General features: G+C 36.3%; 1 protein-coding gene across 2 annotated transcripts; it reads left to right on the top strand.

Annotated features, from left to right (window-relative positions):
- Positions 1-17: 17 nt before the first annotated feature.
- On the top strand, positions 18-13,561 carry LOC142345978 (uncharacterized). Of its 2 annotated transcripts, XM_075398450.1 has the most exons (4): positions 18-200; positions 8,691-8,791; positions 9,572-9,645; positions 13,443-13,561. In XM_075398450.1, exons 1-4 carry the CDS (start codon positions 121-123, stop codon positions 13,524-13,526), a joined length of 339 nt encoding a protein of 112 aa, XP_075254565.1. In that variant the 5' UTR covers positions 18-120; the 3' UTR covers positions 13,527-13,561. The 2 variants fall into 2 exon arrangements, with proteins under 2 accessions (XP_075254565.1, XP_075254566.1); XM_075398451.1 differs by lacking the exon at positions 9,572-9,645.
- The last annotated feature ends 1,215 nt before the right edge of the window (positions 13,562-14,776 follow it).

Here is a 14,776-nt window from a genome sequence, read left to right as displayed (position 1 = left end):
TTGACTCGTATTGCAAACTAAGAATCAGTCGCTCAATTCAGTTATAAGCCGTTGATCTACAACTAATGGTCAAATTGTCATTTGTTGCAATAGTTGCCGCTGAAATATAAATAGTCTAAAATGGACAACAGGCCTTCTAGTAATGGAACCTACGGAGCAACCTCGTCCAGAAATACCCGAATAGATGCTGCAATTGATAGGTTAGTTCCAAAATTTTAGAAAATGATTTTTAAAACGTGATAGCCGATCACGTGAGTCCGTAAATGGCATACATTTTTAATAGCCTCCGTCAGCCTCTCAACGGCTATTATTTAGGCGCTCTCATTTCATACAATTGAAGAATTTGAACTTATTGTGGCGATGTCTTCATTACGATTCGATGCGCGTCTTCATTTTTCAGCCTATTGTGTTGCGAGCATTTCATTACGCTTTTGATTAAAATGATTTGTTAACACATTTTCATGGTTTTTGAAGTCAAGCGGAAGTGATGGTTTTGTTTTGGTCACGTCAAAACAGGAAGTGGAGTGGTCTATCCATAGTCCATTTTAGGTCTCGTTTTTTGTTTAATCATTAAAATTTTTTTGAATTGTATGTCAGGAATCGTCTTGGCATGTTTTTAAGTTATTTACCTTTCGACACAACGTTTTTAGTTCCACATAAGTTACGACTTTCAGGTTTGGTTCCTGAATTATCTCACTCAATGTTTCCACTTAATGGATTTTAAATCCATTCACTGAATGAGTTACGCAAAATCGATGTGCATCAAGGGGGTCAAGGGCAGCTACGCTGAACGGCAAAAAGAAGTTAGCACCCCCTAAAGAATCAATTACTGAGGCAATATTACCCCAACTTAACATCAAGTTTTGAAAACATTTGCTCCTTTATACTGTACACAATTCCTCTCGCCTATCTTTGAAGTTCACACAAAACTTCACGTTCACTTACGGTAATTTCATTGTAAAGTTGACGAACTGCATCGAAGTTTCACAGTAAAGAAAGTTGCGACATGTATAACACAAATGCTAACGCAATCATAGTTAAACATACGTTAGAACTTACTACTTTTTGAGCCAACTTTTTCAACTGTGAAACTTGGAAAAAGTTCATCAACTTTACATTGGGATTTCTGGTAAGTGGACGTTGAGTTTTATCAGAAATTCATAGGTAGGTGAGAGTACTGGTGTACGGGATTAAATGAGCAAGAAATGTTTTTAAAATTTGATAAGTTGGAGTAATTTTCCCCCTCAAAAATTTTATTTCGTTCAGTATATTTTCTGACCGTTTGCCACCTATGTTGTAATAATGCAATAGATCAATGCAGTTTTTGTAATTTATTTTTAGCTTCTCAACGTCAAAGAACTCGCCTTTTCGAGGCTTTTTATGACTTCAGATAGTTCAAATCGGAGACTTGAGAATGTACAAGATTTGGTAGTTAAGGCTAGGGTGGAAAATTTTTAATTGGTGTCAAGTTCGAAAGATTTATGGCTGGCGATTTTTACTTTTATGCTCACCGCCTGACGTGTGGCCTGACCGTTTGTTCTTGGCTTTTTGGGTTTCGCTTGAACTAAAATGCCCTGTCACTGACCGTTTCGGATAGCATTTTGAACTTTGCATTTCGAAGGGCAAACAGTTTGAAAAGTGCGCAAAATTGGTTGACTATTTCGTCTATAATAGTGACATAGGGTCATTCCGAACACGCTCAGTAAATTTATGGCAGCACGCACGTCACAAGAAACTCCTCCCAAGCCTGGCTGAAGGAGGTTACAATAGAGTCCGGCCCTGTCAGTCTTCGGGGAGCAACTCAACTGGGGTCAGTCGGATGTTCGCTTTCTGTCACGATATCTATGATTGAGTGACCGGTAATAAATAAATCTATATGAAAAACGTATAACACAATGTTCCCTCCAAGTAAAAATTTAGTTTTGAACGAACATAAAGTAATAGTCCATTATTTTTGTCACTAAAGTGATTTTTTCACTAAACTTTTGGTATATGCTGCAATTGATGGGTTAGCTTGAAATTAAACTTTCCATTAAACTCTTTTTTCGAAGCTAGATAGCCAATAACCCGAGTTCACCTGAATTATCAACAGTCTACATGTAAAGTCCTTATTAGGCATAAATGTCGTCATCGTCAAATGAACAATAGCATTTTACTAATAATTTAACTATTAATAAGATGTTTTGGATATGATAATTAAGTTCAGTTAGCTTAAATAGTTAAAACCTTTAATAAAATTTTTTTTGAAAAGAAATCCTACACCTGAGCGAACCTAAGTTGTTAACTGTCTACAGTTATAATTCGTATTAGGCATAAACTTCTCAAATTTTAAATTGATAACTACAGTTTGTTTCATTTTAATATTAGCAACTCAACGTATAAGAACTCTAGGCTACTTATGACTTCATTCATGCTTTCAAGTTAAATAATTTAGATGTTCTCCTTGTGTTGCAAAGATTCAGCGCCGTTTGAAGGCGTGTATTTTTTTGCTCACTATCTGTTTTTTTTTAAAATAAACGAGGGTCTGAAATTTGAAGAGTTTCTCCATTTTAGATGCTTATTTAAAACCAATTCTCCAATAATTCAAAAAAACTGCTATAAACGTGATCTGTAATGTAAGAAAAATTATTTGGAGCAGATTTTGGCAAACGAAATTTGGCTATCGTGATACTCTAAGAAATCAATTGATCAAATTTCTCCGTTTCCGTTCGCAAACATAATACTAACTGATTGTCGAACTTTAACGATATGAAAAAGACAAAAAAAGTAGATTTTTATTTATCACATGCAATTAGCTTGCGAGCGGACACCACTATCTGGTAGATTTTTTGGTTGTGAAAAGTGATAATTAAAATCAGGTCCTCAGTAGAAGCATTTCTGAAACACTGAAATTGACGAAAAAGAAAATCCAGTAGAGAATAAACTCGCTGAAAAAAATAATTTTTTTTCTCATTATAAAACCCTTGAAATTATAGCCCCCATTATAGTCAAGTTACCATAATTGGAGGGAGGCTTTAGATTATTGGACCACTAGGCTGGGGGCTATAATGCTACAGACCCAGAAAAATACATTAAAAATACATTAAAGTTGCCCTCAAACAAATATATATTTTTTGCCTCTTTAAATAAAAGTAAATACTGCATCTTTCTATTCAAACTCAAGGATTTTATTCTATAATCCAAAAAATTTTCTCCGCGCTCAATTTTATAAGTCCGGCCCGCAAAGTTGGCCAGAAATGTATTAATTTTCTGCAACTGCATGTTCATTAGTTTTTGTTACGTTCTTGTAATTTTTACACTATCTTTTCGATAGATAAATTGCAGAAGTTCAGTGGTCGTAGTCTTCCTTTTAATCATTTTTAATGTTGTAGCTAAAAACCATAATGTATTTTAATCAAAACTTGGCTACAGTAAATAGGTGATAATTATTTGATTATGTTGAATTCACATGGATCTCAGACTCTTATCGCCAAAATGCGCTGCCTAGTTTTGCCTTTTATTGGACTTAATTTTCCAAGTTTAAGATCCCGGAAACTGTACTAAGTGTATTGATCTATATATTTTCGCAAAGGATGAATATGTCCCTAATTTATCTGTAAATATTGAGTGACATATCAAATGTTGTAGAGCCTGCAATTTTGAATGCCTACATATTTCCTATTCGCTCTCAAAAAACAGAAAATTTTGCACTTCACTTTTTTCTATATGGCAAAGTATAAAACTATAAAAAGAAAACATAAGTTTTTGTTTCAGGCCTTAAGCTGCGCTGGAAATTTGACCAAAGTTTCGTTCAGTTTAACAAACTTTCTTTAAAAAATGTTCGAAGAAGCTCTGTATAACAGTTTTTGTGTCCCACCTATTGATGTTGTTCGTCTGCTCCTAAAACACCTCTGATTGTTTTGTTTATTTTTTCTGTTTAGAATCCCAGGGACGGTCAAATAGTATGTAAAAAAGTGAATTTTGGATCATTTTGGAAAACGAAGACAAGGTCATTTACTTTTGTCAAAAGTTCGTAAAACAGCCTCTAGCCGTTGAGTGTTACCTCTGCAATTATTGTCAATCTTTCATTTTATTTAGTGCAGTATAATTTGATACAAAGTTATACTTTTGTTCTCAATTTAATTTACCTTTCATCCTTAATTTACCTCAAGACATTATTTCACGTTTCCCGCTTTTAATTCTGTTTGGTTCAGTTCATTGGAATTGCACGCCTCGTGATCAGACATGTTTATTCACTTAATTTTCTTTGCTGATACCACTTCATTTGTATTTTTATTAGTTCTCAATTGACTGTCAGTTGCCTTAATCGCTCCGATTCCGCTCCGCAAAATCAAACGTAGAATTTAGCAAGCATTTCGCTTAGCGAAACCCAATCACAAAGTAAAAGTTTGTCTTCGCCTGTTGAAGCCCACGGTAATTTAATGAAATACGACATTACGGCATAGAAACCAACTCTACTAGGAATTGACGCCTTTTGGGTTAAACCTACACCCGAACCTTTTTTCTGATGGGAATAGTGAAGGGTTTGTCTGGACACACTTCTCGGCCCGAAACTCGAAATGGTAGAACTTCCCGTGTAGCCGATATACGAAAAAACGATCATCGGCTCTTCAGCGCAATCAGAACGGGAACGCAACGCCCAAAATGCTCAAAAAAAGATGAATTGGCAAAACAAATGCCAGAGACTCATCAAAATAGGAATAATATGCGGAGACAAACCATGGCCACTCGCCAACCGAAAGACAGTCTCCCTACTCTACATTAGTTTTGGCTTGGAGGGACGTAGAATCCCCAAGAGCGAGAATCCGCACATAATGATAGACTCTATCACAACTGCTGAATTTCGGAAAATCGTAGAAGACATATTCATCAGGCCCGATAACCCAACTTTTGACAGACACGTTTTGCGCATCACAGGGAAGAAACTGTAGAACACTTCTAGGGAAAATTCAAGGAAGTGACTGAAAATTGCGAGTTCGAGAAGAAAGAAGAAACATTGATCAGAGACGTCTTCATCACTAATTTAATCGACCCTGAAAAACAAAAGGAACTTTAAGAAAATACAGTAGAGCCGAGGAGAGCGCTAGAGCTAGCAATAGATAATGAACTCGGTAAGCGAAATCAGCACCAAATTAAAATACAATACAAGACTCTCATTCCGGCCAGCGTGAATGCAATTCAGTACCCGCATAGTACCCACTCCTCGAATTGGTCTCTTTTGAATAGCTTCTATAAGCAAGGCAACCGTCCACCTCTATATTGTTCAAAATGCGGGGGACCGTGGCTTCGAAGTCATCGTGACAAATGCATCGCAAAAGGTAAAACTTGCAACAATTGTGGTGTGTTCAACCATTTCGAAAAACTATGTTGAAAACAAAAGAATCCGAATCCTCAGAATCCAATAAAAGATTGGTCAACACAGTAGATGAAGAACCCCATCCCGAGGACTCCGTAAACCTTCTACAATCATAGTCCACTTTTATCATTGTCATAATCCGACTGAAGTAGTGGCGACGATAACATGGTGGCTACAAGTCACAAGGATCTCAAGAAACTAGAAGACCCTAATATTCCAAATTTCTTTAAATTTACTAGTTAACTCTGGAAGTGCTTGTAGCATTTTGAATAAGTCACTCGCAGTGCGAGTGATCAACAGTAGCCCATATGCAATCTTTGTACGCAAAATCAATAAACCACAATTGCGGACTTTCTCAAATCAACCGATACAAATTGAGGGTAATATTAGAACACGAGTAACCAGCAGCGGTTGGCATATTTCAGACGCCACTGTCACAGTTGTTGCTGACGGCCTCAAACCACTCATTGGTGGTGATCTCTATGATCAACTAGGACTTGCAGTCACACAATCCTCATCAGAACAAGATGAAGGCGCGGTTACCCCCGAAGCCATCCTTCCTGACGACAAGTGGGAGAATGGCTACAGAATTGATATAGAAGTCGAGAAGGGGATTACACGAGCTACCAAAAACGCCAATGATCGGGAAGGAAATAGCACTGACGGAGAGCCCGGATTTCTCCGCACCTCACTTTGCAGGCCCATACCATTATCGGAACGCGCAGTGCAAGTCAAGCTAGCCTGCAAAGTGAATGGGAAGCGCGGATCGAAAAAGAACCTCGAAGGAATATTTGAAGTGCTCCCACCCGGATCTCATATACTGAAGGTCAGCTGAACAACTTCAAGAATTAAAAACCGGGTAAGGCGATTGTCCTTGTCCGCAATAGTGACATTGCGAAATGTGGAACACAACAACAACGCCAGACATCCCTAAAATGTATGCCGACCGTCGTTATCGCGCACAAGCGAAAAGATTGTAGAAGAAAGAATTCAAAGTCAAAGTAAAGAATTGACAGGGAATCTGAAAGGAGATAGGATATGAAGCATAAGCGATGGGACCCAGGCAGCAGCGTATCTTCCTCAAAATCAAACATCTCACGCGCAATGCGGTGTCGTATCCTCAAACTCCCAAACTTTTTGGCACTCAGAAACCAACAAGAAATAACGAATCCTGATTCGCCAAGCGAACTCATCACCCCTCAACCGACCTCCCTGACCTCAGCGCTGCAATAAATTCCCCCGTCCACACCCAAGACCAATGCAGATAGACGTTCATTCGGCCGAAACCGCCGAAGCCCTTCATACTATGGTTTCGAAAATCCATCACCCGAAACGGAAATTTTGGCCGCACCAAGGAGACCACGTAGAGCGGGCGATGTGGAAAATATGCAGCCACCAAAACTTTCGGTGGTAGAAACAGTCCAATCAACAGACGACCAAGTTCAGGAAGAACCATGCATCTCTCAGTTGATCGAAACAGTTTCGCCCCTGACCGGTGAGTGCGTGCTAAGGCAGACTATTGATGCCCGACCCTCGAGGAAGACGTCGTTTCAATGACAGTTTACGAGGCCGAAAATCATGAAAACTATGGTTACATACATTTGAACTCAACAAAACTCACTTTATATAATAGTACATATTACTGGCTATTATATCCACTTAGTATATTGTTACTACACATTTAACCGGGGACCAAGTTTTAATTTTTATAAATATTGTTACTATTATGAAAAACTGTCCTAACTTTAATTTTTTAATTTTTTAATCTTTTAATTTAGTGCAGTAAAATTTGATAGGAAGTCAAAATTTAGTTCTCACTTTATTTTACCCTTCATTCTTAATTTACCTCTAGACATTTTTTCACGTTTCCCGCTTTTAATTTGTTTTGATTCAGTTGATTTTTATTTCCCGCCTCGTGATCAGACATGTCTGTTCATCTGATTTCATTTGTTGACAACCATTTCATTTTTGTTCCTCTTAGTTCTCAATTGAACGTCAGTTGCCTTAATCTCTTTGATTCCGCTCTGCAAAATTAAGCTTAGATTTTAGTAAGCATTTCACCTAGCGAAGTCCAATCACAAATTGAAAGTTTGTCTTCGCGTGGCGAAGCCGACGGTAATTTAATAAAGTACGACATGGAAATTAAATGGTTGAATTTCTGCTTTTTAGGACACCAAATGTTGTTGTACAAATCCGAATTGATTATTGTTTTAAGATAGACATAGAAAACCACTTATATGGGGGAAGACTCGCCTTTGCATTTTTTATAGTTTTTCTTACCATTGCATAATGGGTTGAATGTTTTTCGCATCATTATTTCAAAAAGTTTCGCAACTTGGCTGGACCTCGTATCGATTGAGTACAATAATCAAGCTGTAAATTATTCAATTCGCACAAATCATAAGATTTCAAGAACTCACTTTCAAGTCATAACTTGAGATCGTTTCTAATCTGCGTACGTATGTGTTAAGGTTTTGTATGTGCTAAAATGCACATGAAGTTGGTGTTTTAAATATCAACATTTAGTGTTCAAATGAGAACATCATGGCGACCCTATGAATAGATTTTAATTAAAATTGCGCTGATTTGTGGAATTTTGATAAAAAGGCATCGTAAGACATAATAACAAGTACAATGTTTTATTTTACTGTAATCTATTGCTTAATGGTATAACGTTAGAGTGTAAAAATAATTTAAAGGTGTGACATAAAGGTTGTAAAAGAAAATTAAAAGTGTAATTATTATTTAAAATTACACTCTTATAATTACACTCTTACACCGCTAATTAAGCGGAGAAATAGGGGGGTAATTTTTTTTATTTCAACACTCTTTACACTCTTTTCCCCGTTCTTTTCCCCGGGACCCAATTTTTATTATCGTTGTTTTCTCACCCTATCCTACACTAAGAGGCCATTTTTAAATACGTTTTATGGAACCAAATATGAAAAATGGACGAAATAGCCCACTTTATCTATAGTAGGGACGCTGGCCGTTAGTGTAAATACTAATGTATTATTATGTCATCACAAATTTGTCATAAATATCAAATTAAAACAGTATTGATTTGACCAGAGATTCAATAATTCATCTCATTGATATTCTGTTCCCTTAAAAACTAATATAATCTTATCTAAAATTTTTTGGGTTCATTAAAAGTTACCATTGCTCGCTAAACCCAAATTTCAGTGGCCAATAACCCAAAAAAATAAAAACTGTAAGTTACAATAATTGACACTGAGCAATGTGTTAATGTGATCATCATTATGATCACGTGTGTAATTTTAATTTAGTTTTTATCGTAATTGCAGTAGTTTTAATCACAACCAATATTTAGGGCGCAAACGGAGGCGCATGCGGCAACCAGTGCAGTTCGGGACACTTTGGGCAAATTCAAAGACAGAGACGACAAACTGAGAGATTTACAGCAGCGAACAGGTGAAGATTAGATTTATAGATTTGCAACGCGAGCGAGGGTTGCAAAAGCATATGAAATATAGTCCGTTTTGAACCGAAATAGGGCGATTTAGGAAGATTTTGTGGGACTATGATTCGGTTGTGTCCGATTATGATTCGAATTAAGGCGTGCATATCAGATTTTTTGCTACTATGATTCGTTGATGCCAGACCATGAGTTGAAATAGTGCGACAATAAAGTTTGGTCCAGACCGTGTATTTATCGTCTGGGAGGGGGTACCCCCAGACAAAAAATTGTCGAATCATATTTCGACCACCTCAACTCGGGTAGCATACAGTTGAAAAGCCAGTGAACGTTTCAAAGATCAAAGTTCAAATCTAAAACCTTCAGTTATAGTCAATTTGATGTTCATATGCATGCCTACAATTTTTCGAAATTTCGCTGGAGTTTCAAAATAGTGAAAATATACTGAGTTGTTTTGATTGTGTTTCTTGCTTTGACAGGGTTGCCTGTAAACAGAGATTGAACCTTTACGTTGAAAATAGATTCATGTTCTAACGTACAATCCTGATTGAAAATACTTTCTTAAAAATCACGGTGGAGAAACAGAATAGATCTGAAAACCCATAGCATCTTGTTTCAAATTTGGACAACTGATATTTCGTAACTGGAAATTGAGAATAACGATCTAAAAAATTCTTCTTTGGGTATTATATCACTGGGTATTTTTTGGTATTTTAGTCTGGTTTGAAATGTTACCTAACCAATTGCACGGTTTCACAAGTGACTTCTCATTTCAGGCGACATTGCGACCGAGGCTGACAATTTCACCTCTAGTACCAGAAAAATTAAGTCACAGCAGAGAAAACGATCGGTAAGATATTTTTGCGGCGGTTATTTAATTCTTTTTTTAAAGGTAGCCCGGCTCTTTTCCGTTTGTGCCCCCCAGTACGCTCTGCCCTCCTCCCCTCCCCCCCCCCCCCCCCCCCCAGTACGCTATGCGCACCCAGTTACAGAGCACATGCCATTACATTGTAAATCGTAATGTATAAATATGGCACGTGCGTCTGAAGGATGCAAATAATATGCGGCAACTAAGCGGGCGGGGGGGGGGCACAAACGGAAAGGATCCAATAACCCTAATATAAGGTGGCCTCTTTTCCGACCCCCCCCCCCCCCCCCCCCCACTTAGTGGGCATATAACATCTATTTTTAGAGAAAGGAACGGAGAGTTGAAACAGAATATATTCCCTTTTCTTCCACTCAAATTGTGCAATCAAATCATGTGAAAGAGTCAGCGAATTGCAGAAAAAAGAACAGAAACTTGACAAAATTTAATGCAGGAAATGAACATAATAGCGGATTTTGCGCAAAAATTCTCCGCTAAGCTCGTTTTCCGCGGATTTTTCTATTTTCATCCCAAAATTTCCCAACTTGGGCAAATCACAAATAGTTTTTGACGATGTCAAAGAAGATATTGACGCCATCATAAAATCGTTGATGTTATTTATGAAAGATTTTAAGTAAAATTTGTCACAAAAATAGAGAAAATTGGTTGTGGTGTGATTTTAGAGTTTAAAGTCGAAAAAAATACGGCGAAGTTGCTGCAGTATTAATGGAGCGGTAATGAACTGAAGGTTTTAGGTTACGTTTGGCAAATGACATTTAGTTTTAGTTTTCGCTCAGATTATTTGTTCAACCACGTAAATTCCATTATATAATAATCTAAAGAGTTCGAATCTCCTACTGATTTAAACAATCGTTTAATTTGAATTTAAACTGAAGCGGTAAAAAAACCATCATCTCTTGATCAAGATCTCCGTTCTAGTTTACAGATTAGAAAGCTTAGAGAAGAAGCGAGCGATTTACTCGGATTAAAAAGTGAATTCCATTTGAAAATTTTGAGACATGGGAAAAAAATTTTAAATCCGATTCTGCTTACACTTTGATTCCCCTCCCGTTGAGTAATTGTTTCCAAACGAGGGAAATGAGAAGGAGATTGCTCGTATGTACTTCGAATGGAGAATCCGAGCGATATGGGATTAAAACAATTCGGTTTTAAAACGAAATTCTAACATACCTAAATTAAACCATCAGACCCTGGTTATTTTACATAATGAACGGCGAAGGTTGCAAAATTACCCAAACTTTACGCATTTTTTGAAAAAGTGTGTATTCCTAAAAATGTTTTCTCAATCTTCCCGCAAATGAGTGAATTAGCCAGATGTCAAATTTTAAACTTTCTCAAAAGTTTTGATTTTTAATTTCTCAAACTTTAAACATGCATTATTTTACTCTGAATTTTCTCCGTGGTTGTATTTGGCCAAAAAAGTAGCATGAGTAAAAACAAAAACTACCTGTGAAAAGAGAAATTTGAGCGTAAAAAAGTATTCAAAAAGAGTTTTACTCTGAGCGATGATATGAGAAACGTTGACTAAATGAGTGATATTAATTGTTTAATTTTAAGCAATTGGTTTAAATTTAATTGTATCTACAATAAAAAAAATTCGCCCAACTTTTATGATAGTTTTTTGCTTAATAGCTCATCACTGCTTTCTTGCTAACTCTTATTTCCAAACAATTCCAGTTAATACTTGTTTAGGCCCTTAATTTGGTCTCCAACTTTCCTACAAATTGTGCCGAGCAGGTACAAAATGGGAACAGTTATTGCGTCAGCAGAGTAAAATATGATTTTCACGAAATGCACTCAAATATTTCATAAGCACAGAAATTTAGTTGAAAGAAGTTTTTGGAACAAAACAGGAACCAATTGCTTCCTTTGTAACAACTCATCTGTCTTTAAGTTCAATTTATTTTGTCATGGAAAACCTGACACCCGTTCCTCAAAAAATAGTCTCTATTTAAGATATAAGAGGAAGGCGCGTGTGAATCTGCGCCTTGTGCGTAGTGCAAATTCTTCTTCATAAATCTCAAATTTTTCAATACAACTTCTATGCCTTTAGGCAATGTAAATTTTTGAATCTATATAAAGCACTTTTGGCTTTCTCCTAGATGTTTTGTTATGTAGTGTTTTTTATCTCACTGGTTAATTACATTTTAAACAGACTGATTTTTCGAAAGACCAGAAAAGTTCATCAAATCAAACTTTAAGAACGCAGTGAAAGCATCCAAAAGTCTGTGAAAAGTTTATTTTTTTTCCATTTTTTTCTCAAAATTATATCTTTTTGTCATTTCACTTACAAAAAACAACGTTTTTCTTTTTTGACGTGTAATAAAAGACCAATTGAAAATTCAAGCAACAGAACTAATTATTCGGTGAAGTAAAAGTGAGTTTTGAGATGCTGTTTTCGTTTCCTTTACTTTTCGCTGAAGAATTTTGTACAGTTTTTGAAAACGAAATTTTAGTGCAGCCAAAGAAATTAAGTATAATTTTGCACAACTCAAGTTTGTTTGCTTCCAGCTGTTGATGTCTTCTGTTTTGAGCTTCTCGTACTATCGAAAGAAATTATTTTCAATTTGGGTCCTTGTATTGATATCTGAATTGAATTGTAATTCTTTTTAGGTTTTGTGATAAGAACAATTTTGTGTTGTTTTTTTGAAGTTATTTTTGTGCAGAGATTAATATACACTTTTGGTGACTTATTTGCTATGCTCAGAAAATTAAATCTCTTTCAACTTTTTGATGTCCTTTGAAATTTGATTAAGATATATACTATGGTGAAATAGAAAATGAGAAACTTTAATTTTTGTGATTACAAAAGATTTTAATTTCTCCTGATTTTCCGTCAAAATTTCAATGTGGATTAAACCTAAAGGATCACACATATACGCACAGTTTTAACTAAACCGATGGAATTCAATACATTTGCTGTTTTTTCAGATTTAGAAAACAAGATATGGTCATTTAACCCTTAGCATCCCCTGAATAAAAAATCTTTTTTTTTGTAATCAGGATATTGAGGGTGCGCGTTGGTCGCTAATTTTTGCACGAGTACGATTTTTGTAAAAAGGCTGATTCGGCGGTTCTGAACAATTGATATTCAAAATTTATAACCTATCCTTGAGAAATACTCACGCACAGTTTTTAAAATACCGTATCACTGCAGAGCCGGGTTCTTCCATAAACAACTTCTGAAATTTAAATGTGGCTTTGACCGAGAGACGGAAATCGGTTCGAGTTTTAAGCCAGAGTTTGTTCTAGTGACTTTCGCAGGAGTCATTAACCTAGCTTGAAACAAGTACCTGTGGAAAATTTTAATATGGCAGGAGTTTTTTTTCAAATGTGGCATTGTTTTTTAATAAATCTCTTGCATTGTAGAGTCTTGCACTGCACAGATTTATAAAACTGCATTATGAAACTTGCACGTTGGGGTTTCAAGCAAGATTACGTAACCCTGCTAAAGGTCACTTAAGAGAATTTGATCTCGAACGCTACAGGTTTTTCAATGAAAATGCCGGATTTCTTGATCTATTCTGCCCCCGCCCCCCAAAAAAAAACTTTTACGCCCCCTCCCGACGCACGTGTTATTTTTTATATTTTAAACGTACTATAGAGCAAAACATCATTTGTAGGTGAGGGGCGTAAAAACCCAGGTGGCGGCGAGGGGGGCAGAAACAGAGAAGATCCAACTTCATCAGAGCTATTATAAACTATATTTAACTTAATTTTAGGAAACTTTTTTGTTGATATAGATTATTGTTGTGTTTCAGCGAATAATGTGTGTGGCAGTGATTGCGAGCGTTACAATTGTGGCAATATTTATCGCAATTATTGTCTTTTTCTTCATCAAATGAAACTTTACTTCGTTTAATTCAATTATTACAAACCATTTTTTGCCTCTCATTTCGTCCTGTCCAGGCCGGCCATCCAGGCCGTCCTGTCCATCGAAGCAACGTCTGATCGGAAGACAGTCCCTGACAAATTGACTTTTGATCCGACCATTCCAGACCTAAGTAACCTATAACCAGACGTTCGTTTGCTCGAAGATTTCCGTGCGCTCGAAGTGAACTAGACGGCATCTCTGATCAGACTCTCAAAGACCGAATCGAACTCTGATCAGAATAAATTTAATGTATAGTCCGCACTTTGACCCTGTTTCAGATAAATTTCAGGGTTTTGAGACTTCACGATATGATTAGACGTTTTGAAGTTTGTAGTCTAAAATCTGAATCAGGTCAGTCAGATATCTGGACGGCTCCTCAAAAAAAACGGCAATGTTCTTTTGATGCTGTTCGAAGAAAATATACCTTCAAATTTTAATTTTGAAGACACGAAAACCATCAGCTTCTAAGTCTTGAAAGAAAAATTAAACAATTTTCTTGTCCTTTAAGAGGGGGAAAACCCCAACAATTATTTTAATCTTATGATTGCTCAACTTAAAATAGTGCGCTAAAAATGGAAAATTTTCCTCTGGTTTAGGTCAGATAACTTGGAAAAGGGGGAAATTTGCGAAATATATAATCAAAGAGTCCTATACCCCAGACGAACTCCAACGGTTATCTTGTAAGATCTTGCAAGATTCTTGCAAATAACGTTTATCTTGCAACATCTTGCAAGACTCTTGCAAACAACGTTTATCTTGCAAGATGCAAGATCCGGACGTTTATCTTGCAAGAATCTTGCAAGATCTTGCAAGATAACCGTCAAAAAAATTTGGTAGATTTAAACTTGAAAACAATCAGAAACGTTGATTTAACGTTTTGTGTAGCGATAAAACAACGTTTTTACTGATTGAATATGTACATGGCGAAAAAAGCCTTTTCACTGATTCCAGTCACATTTAATCATAAATAGTGTTCAAATACCATGAAAATTAATTAAAAGTAGTGCGATGAATTGGACCACACACGTATGGGAGGCAGAAAAGCTGATATTACGTTTTGCATAGCGATAAAATAACGTTTTTTCTTGAATTAATGTGTACATGTCGAAAATCGTAAATTGTCAATTTGGTAAGCCTTCCGATCCATTTAAAAAGCGTTCTATAGCAGAACAACACTCCTACTGAGGGTAACACACATTTAAACTTCAAAAATTTGAGTCA

This window comes from Convolutriloba macropyga, chromosome 9 (genome assembly GCF_964194025.1).
Source record: "Convolutriloba macropyga chromosome 9, txConMacr16.3, whole genome shotgun sequence".
NCBI lineage: Eukaryota > Metazoa > Xenacoelomorpha > Acoela > Convolutidae > Convolutriloba > Convolutriloba macropyga.
Note: the sequence above shows the minus strand (reverse complement) of the source record. Positions and strands in the feature narration are given on the sequence as shown.

Coding starts and splice junctions, on each gene's coding strand:
- LOC142345978 (XM_075398450.1), top strand. CDS start 121: ATGGACAACAGGCCTTCTAGTAATGGAACCTACGGAGCAACCTCGTCC. Junction 201..8,690: donor ATAGATGCTGCAATTGATAG/GTTAGTTCCAAA, acceptor ACCAATATTTAG/GGCGCAAACGGAGGCGCATG. Junction 8,792..9,571: donor AGATTTACAGCAGCGAACAG/GTGAAGATTAGA, acceptor TTCTCATTTCAG/GCGACATTGCGACCGAGGCT.